Source organism: Littorina saxatilis, linkage group LG14 (assembly GCF_037325665.1).
Source record: "Littorina saxatilis isolate snail1 linkage group LG14, US_GU_Lsax_2.0, whole genome shotgun sequence".
Taxonomy (NCBI): Eukaryota; Metazoa; Mollusca; class Gastropoda; order Littorinimorpha; family Littorinidae; genus Littorina; species Littorina saxatilis.
The window spans coordinates 15,634,734-15,642,198 of NC_090258.1; the positions used below are offsets into that span (position 1 = coordinate 15,634,734).

General features: G+C 43.9%; 1 protein-coding gene across 1 annotated transcript; it reads right to left on the reverse strand.

Moving 5' to 3' along the window:
* Window positions 1-298: 298 nt before the first annotated feature.
* LOC138947210 (uncharacterized) lies at window positions 299-7,075 on the reverse strand. Its single transcript, XM_070318642.1, has 3 exons — window positions 5,844-7,075; window positions 4,659-4,742; window positions 299-1,310 (listed from the first exon to the last, which is right to left on the reverse strand). The coding sequence occupies exons 1-3, from the start codon at window positions 6,748-6,750 to the stop codon at window positions 427-429; spliced, it is 1,875 nt and encodes a 624-aa protein (XP_070174743.1). The 5' UTR covers window positions 6,751-7,075; the 3' UTR covers window positions 299-426.
* Between the last annotated feature and the right edge of the window lie 390 nt (window positions 7,076-7,465).

The following is a 7,465-nucleotide window of genomic DNA, read 5'->3' on the forward strand; positions in this document are numbered from 1 at the left end:
CCAAGGGAAAACGACAGGCGCACAAGCCTGTCATGTATAAGTCATGCGTAACTTGATATACCAAAAGTAGGAGCAAACTCTTCTACACTTGTGTTACTGTGGCTTGGTTACAAAGTGGATCGCTGGTCTACGCTAAAAGTAGGATCTAAGAGACATCCTCGATCGTACAGTGGATACCCCTTTTAAGACCTCCCAATTTATGACTACCTCCCTTTTAAGACCTTGTTTTCTCAGACTTCCTATTCATAGCCTATGTAAAATTACCCCCATTGTAAGACTCCCTCCTTTTAACTTCAAGACCTAATTTTCTCAGATTTTTGGAGGTCCAAAAAGGGGGGTTCCACTGTATTCGTTTTGAGTCGTTTAGATCCGTTGAGGAAGGTCCAGGATGTTGACAGCTACTTTCATTTACCGGACTGAGGGTGCTTACACAAATTCGTATCCGGCAACCCTGGCAAACCTGTATTCACAGGCATTGTGAATCCACCACACCACAGCAATGCCGCGTTCTGTCAGGCCCAGTGCGCAAGGACACATGTCCAAGCTTTGCCCGTGTTGAGACCCATTAAGAATTTCCCGCCACTTTCCTGCAGTATTTCGCACAAGAACACACTGACCCCCTTCACTGGCGATGTATACGTTGCCATCGGCATCAGTTTCAACGTGCGTGGGTCTCTTCAGGTCTGGATGTGTGATTGTCTCTTTTACTTTACCAGAAGAGATTTCAACACTGTAAACACAGTCCTGATTTGAAGCTGGGATAAATACATTGTTACGGTTAACCCATATCTTGGTAATTTCCGTTAAACCTCTCAGCTGACTTGCATCAATGACAGTTCTGACAAACCCACCGTCTCTGCGGATTATGTCCACGGATGCTGGACCATCACAGTCTCTGTTACAGGTGACCAGCAATACGTCGGCGTCATGATCACCGGCTCTGGTAACATTCGTGTACTGCCTGCTGGTAGCAAACTGCGACTTCACAATTACACGTGTGGCACTGCCATCCAACAGGTGGCAGGCTTTGTCTCTGGAAGAAACAGCAAGCAGGCCATCGGAAAGGAGTGCCGCAGCCCATGGCTCAAAATTCAGTTTGAAGGAGGACAATGACTGAGGCTGAGACGACAGACCAGACATAACTTTGATCATCTTGTTGGCTGCATCCATCAGTACCAGTCGTCCGTCGCGCAGGGTCACTACATCCGTGATAATCGGGTCCACCAGGTCCTGGTTAGTGTTAGTTGTGGTCTTAAACACATATCTCATGGTTGCAGTCATTGGGTCAAAGGATTTGCTTGAAACCGTTTCTGGTGACAACAAAAAAACACACCAAAAAGTACATGTACCAGTTGGTAAACATAATGTACTGTACAACTTGTCTAATAATGATTGAGAATACTATTTTGCTTCTGGTAAACGGCAAATTAACAGCACAGATATGCACAGAGATGTTTCTGTAATGAATGAAACCTAGCTATTTTCTCTACTTTCACAATAAAAAATATATAACTGTATTTTGTTTTTCCTATTCTCAGTTTGACACTGAACGCAGGAGACATCGGGGGGCTCCAAAAGTATGTGCGACATTCAGTGTCACACCAACTAAAGTAAAGAACGCTTCGCTGTGTTATTTTTGGGTTGATCATTATGTTTTGTTTGTTCCAGCGGTCGAGGTCAAAGCAGAACTTGTAGAGAAAGTAATACTGGACTTGCCATTACATTAAAATCTTTTATTACCTGAACTTTTCCTGAGAAATGTGCTGACATTATACTGGTATGATTCATTTTGACTTATTACACTATTATCTGGTTTAGTTTTATTCATAATTTATACTATGAGAAAGGAACCCCGGCCGGGTCATACCTAAGACTTTAAAAATTGGCAATCTAGTGGTTGCTCCGCCTGACGTCTGGCTTTATGGGGTTAGTGCTAGGACTGGTTGGTCCGGTGTCAGAATAATGTGACTGGGTGGGACAATGAAGTCTGTGCTGCGACTTCTGTCTTGTGTGTGGCGCACGTTAAATGTCAAAGCAGCACCGCCCTGATATGGTCCTTCGTGGTCGGCTGGACGTTAAGCAAACAAACAAACAAACAAAGAAAGAACTATGAGAAAGGCAGGTATGCCAGGACTTGAAAATTAAGTTTTTATGTTAAATATTTTTGCAGGTTGCTTCTTACTGGCGACACCACTACTGGAGAATACCTCGAATAATACGAAATGACAGGGACAGGCTTGACTGTATATTCAGTGACATTCTGACAGTACTGCAAAGCTATTTTGAACTTTCTTTGAAACCGTATGTTTGCACAATTTTACTAATCCTGAAGGCTACAGTGGGCGATTAACAAAGCATTGTGAACGTGATCTGACTCAATGACTTAGACAAATTAGCTGGCTTTTCTTCCGGTTTTAACCAGTTTATTTCTCAAATATTTTCCTTAACACTCAAAAACACAATAAATACACATAAAAATGATGTGCCTTTAAAAAAAAAGTAAAGGTAAGAGAAGCTGTTGTTTCCCTGATTGATTGTTTATGAAAGAGTGGTTAGATGCTTCTTGCGCCTTGCGTAATTGTTACTTCATCAAGTCCTAAGTGGAAAAAAAACCTCGGACTTTTTGTGAACTGTTTCCTGCTCTATTTCGAAATCAAATTGTCAGGGAAACTGAATACAAGAGAAAACATCACAAATTTCTTGGACTTGATTTCTATTTTCCCAAAACTTTCTTGTTTAACGTGAACAAAAAAACTAAAAACTTCTTTTCTTTATGTTTGTGTTGTCTACTTTTCAGCTTCTCTGTTGCTTGTCAGAACTATGCTCCTTGTACGGACTGAATAAAGTTTGATCTTAATCACGGCCTCAAATACCACCAACAGAAGTCGGCGAGCCTTAAACTCCAAATAAAACCCCAAACAAAAGCTCGTTGTTAAAGGGCAGCTGTCGGGTTGCCTGGTCTCAAAAATGCCCGGAGTCGCGTGCAAAAACGCGTTTAAGAGTTTTCCGAGTTGATTCAACTAAAGACTGTTGATTTGGTCCAGAAGAAGACACTTTCATCATTAGTTTGAAACCATTAAAATGCGTGAAACTTTCTGCTAGTTCTCACAATCCGCAAAAAAACGAAGCAGTTGGCAGGCCGAAACGACTCAAAATCCGCGACCGACAACTCTGTCAGCACAAGAAAGACGCTGCAGCGTTAGCCTTGCTGTGACGTCACTCGAGGAAGCCGATAAGGCCGCTGTGAAGTTTACAGTACAATGTAGACTACAGCTGGACATCTGTAATGCTGTACGCGTGATTGATTTTTGCACAAAGTAAAGTATTAAGATGGTGGTATCTTCTCAAGACCCACGTTCCCATTTTCTCTTCTTTGATCTGACCGACTGCAACCTTTACAAGTCATTTCTAAAGTGGTTCACATGCTGTTGCTACTCCTCCAGTCCACCCGGTTAAACCATAAAGTTGCTCAACCACAGACCCTCGTGTCCCTTGTCAGCAGACACTGTACACTTATGAAGAAGGTCCGCTTGAGGTGTCACACCAATTACTGTGTACGTGTGAGGTACTGAATTCAAGACAAAAGCCAACTCTGTCGGTGGGAAAATCTAGGAAAGAGATGATGATAATATATATACATCTTCAGTTACTCACTCAAGTAGATAGACGAGATAAGATAAGGGGAAGAGAGACGGAGACAAAGATGAAACAGTGGATCTAGTGTGGAAAATGGGGGAGGGGGGTTCGGCCGCAAAAAATCAAAGATGAATTTGTCAAACTGTGTTTGTGATGGTTATCGTGTGTGTGTGTGTGTGTGTGTGTGTGTGTGTGTGTGTGTGTGGGTGTGGGTGTGTGTGTGTGTCTGTGTGTCTGTGTATATGTGTGATAACACATGTGTGTGTGTGTGTGTGTGTGTGTCTGTGTGTGTCTGTGTGTAAGTGTGTTTGTGTGTGTGTGTTTGTGTTCCTCGACGCGTGACAATATCTGCCAATAAGTTGAACAAAAACAGGGTTCAAGTGGAACAAAAGCAGGAGGGGGACGGAAGACATGTTATGAACTCCGTTTTTTACTGCGAAATTTTGGCCTGGGAGAAGTCACCCCATCCTAAGTTTCTCTTCACCTACCCGTGAAGTATGCTTGAAGGCTTGACTAGACAACCCGATTGCGCCCATTACACGGCATAAAGAGAGCACCGTTCAACCCGGCCGACTCCGCGGCTGACGTCACGCGTCCAAGGGAAGTAATTTTCGAGCGGGCTGCATTGACTCGGCCAAGAATGCAAACTTTCTTCGATTAAAGACATTGTAGCATGTCTAAAGTCTTCGGACTTGTGTTATCAAGCTGTCAAAATCACCAAGTAACTTTTAAGTATAGTTTCAGTTACATGATAACTCATTCTAAGGAACAGATTTTGAGAGCCACAACCCGACAGCTGCCCTTTAAACATTTTTTCTTTTGTTTTGAGCAGTACTTTCATCGAACATTGCCTTGATACTTCAAGCAGACAAACCCCGTCTAGCTGCAGAAAAAGAAGTCAATGAATGAACGTTATGCTGTTGAGCTAAGTAAAACTATCCACAGAGCACACGGAGAATCGCAGTCTGAAAAGAAATACATAGACAGATTTATCAAAGAAAGAAAATATGAACCTTGTTTACCTATGTTTTCTGCCTTTGACATGTCGTCATGCTTTGTCCGAAGTTTAGTCCCGAGCGGTAGTCTTGATGTACGACTCGGATTGTCTGCAAAATCAATGATGCAAATTTAACATATACTGCAAATTCAACAATTTTGGTACCGCTTTTTGCCGAATTTTACCCTTTGAAGTCCTAGAGACTTACGCTGTACTTTCATTGAGACGCACCATTGACTAACCTGAAACAATGCTCTGTAACTATGCCTTTGAGTACATCGGTGAGATCCATAAGCTTTAGGAAAATGCCCGGAAGTTCTACTGCTATCAAGGGCAGAAAAGTAGGACGAAAGTTTTTTAATTGTCGTATGCATTGACTACCTTAACACAACGTTTAAAGTTGGGACTGTTGAACGTGCAGCACTATTTTAAAGCCCTGCATATGTGTGGCGTAGGTATACCCAACACAAAATTAAACTGTGGCAATTTCAAACAGTATTTTTCAGTGGGGATTTGTCCGCCAGGTCTTCTTCTTCTTCTTCTTCTGCGTTCGTGGGCTGAAACTCCCACGTACACTCGTGTTTTTTTGCACGAGTGGAATTTTACGTGTATGACCGTTTTTTACCCCGCCATTTAGGCAGCCATACGCCGTTTTCGGAGGAAACATGCTGGGTATTTTCGTGTTTCTATAACCCACCGAACTCTGACATGGATTACAGGATATTTTTCGTGCGCACTTGGTCTTGTGCTTGCGTGTACACACGGGGGGTGTTCGGACACCGAGGAGAGTCTGCACACAAAGTTGACTCTGAGAAATAAATCTCTCGCCGAACGTGGGGACGAACTCACGCTGACAGCGGCCAACTGGATACAAATCCAGCGCGCTACCGACTGAGCTACATCCCCGCCCGTCCACCAAGTCAATTTTGATCCCTCCAAATTGTTATTTGTAATAAAAGAAAAAAACACATTGAACATTACCCAGCAAATGTACCCTTTGTTTCCTCAAGGAGAGACACTCAATACCTCTTTCAAATTTACATTGCAACAGCATGCAGGGGGCAAGGCTCCCCAGACCCCCGCCTTGCCAGCCCCTGACCCCATGACTCATTTTGAAAGCCCCTGGTCCCCCTTATACATCAAATCATGCCCTGAAGGAAGAGACAAATACTGACTGAATGTAAAAAGGGAACGCAAAAAAACAACTGACCCGCTTTATGTTCACTGACCAGACCCGAAAGTTCTGTCTGCAGCTTCTCCGTGACGTCAAACTGCCCACAGCTCTCTCTAACGTCACGCAGACGTGGCAGAAGGTCTTGGGTCTTCACTGTGGCTGTGACGTCATCATCACTGAGTCCACTGACGCAAATATGTCCATCACTATCCTTTCTCAGTTCGGCGCTCTCAAGCCTGTTGGTGTAGATGTTAAGAATCTCCTCTTTCCCTTTGGCGTCTTCTGATAGTTCTTGTGCAAGCGTCATGAAATTCTGAGCAGCGCGAGCGACCTTCTTCACATCACAGATTGCTTTTTTAAACAACTGCACCTGTTGTTCAATCCACTGCCTGTCGAGCTTAGTCCTCGTAGTGGGAGCACGTGGTAGGTTGGTAATGCTGTCTCCGGAGACTGTAGAAGACGACGGTGGGTGTTGTTTTCGTCTAGTGCCGGTCGGAGGACGGTTCGCGGGAGGAGCATTGTACAAAGTATGGGGGAGCGTTTGTTGTACGTGCTCCTTGGTCGCTCGCATCTTTCTGTGAGCTGAAGCACAGCCGTCACAGTACATTTCTCCACAGTCCTGACAGATCATGGTAGCGTTTCTGTTCTGACACACCTCGCACGACTGCTGACCTAGATCGTGCAGGCGTTCGTTGACAAGATCGTGCAGCACGAGCTCTGAACTGAAGCGTTGTGCCAACTGGCTGACCGTATCCTCGGACTGCACTGGAAGGCTTGTTTTACATACGGGGCAACGTTTCTTGTTCTGCAGCAAGTGGCCTAAGCACCTTTTGCATGTCACGTGACCGCATGGCAAGATGGCGGGTCCAAGGCACAGAGAGCCACAGTGAGGACAGTCAGTGAAACGTTTAGCTCCGTCTGGTTGAGAAAGGTTTGAAGCCATTGCTATGCTGAACTACCAGGACTAAAAATAAATTATCGACCCAACCTTGAATATGATAAAATCCTCTCAGGTGTTTCTTTCTGGTGACACTTTTATATTACTCAACTGCTCTGAAAAGCGAAGTGCACTCTTGGCGTCGCTATGTTTTTTCACATTACCGATTCATGTATGATACTTTGTTTGGCAGCGGCTTCTTGGCCAATTTTAGCGAAAGTTTGTACACATCAAAGAAACCGTTCATTAGTCCTTGGCTTGAACATGCGCTATGGCACATTAGCACTTCTTATCTTTGTTCATTTGAAGTCAAATCCAGCTCAGAAAGAAAAAAAACACAGATACCGTTTTAGCTGTCCGGCCACACAAACGCAGTAGGTACTATACAAACGTGTATGAAAAAGAGCGGTGAGTCATGTCACTACACGAAAGCACTGAATCGACGCGACACATTCCTACCTTCGGGTTGCGAAGTTCAATGTTATTGAATCCTGCTGCATTATAACCACTAACCGGTTCGTTCCCTGGCTAGTAATTGCTGTCTCATCACCTTAGATAATAGAACAGTTTATGAAGATTAATGTCCAACTAGTGTGGTCACAGCTGACATCAACAAGGAGAAACAAGTCGAGTTTCTAGTTTCAACCCGAGGAGGCTATCGAAGTGGTTTCCTACTTCCTTGTCAATGCATAATTATGTGACTTGTGCAGTGCGACAGCAT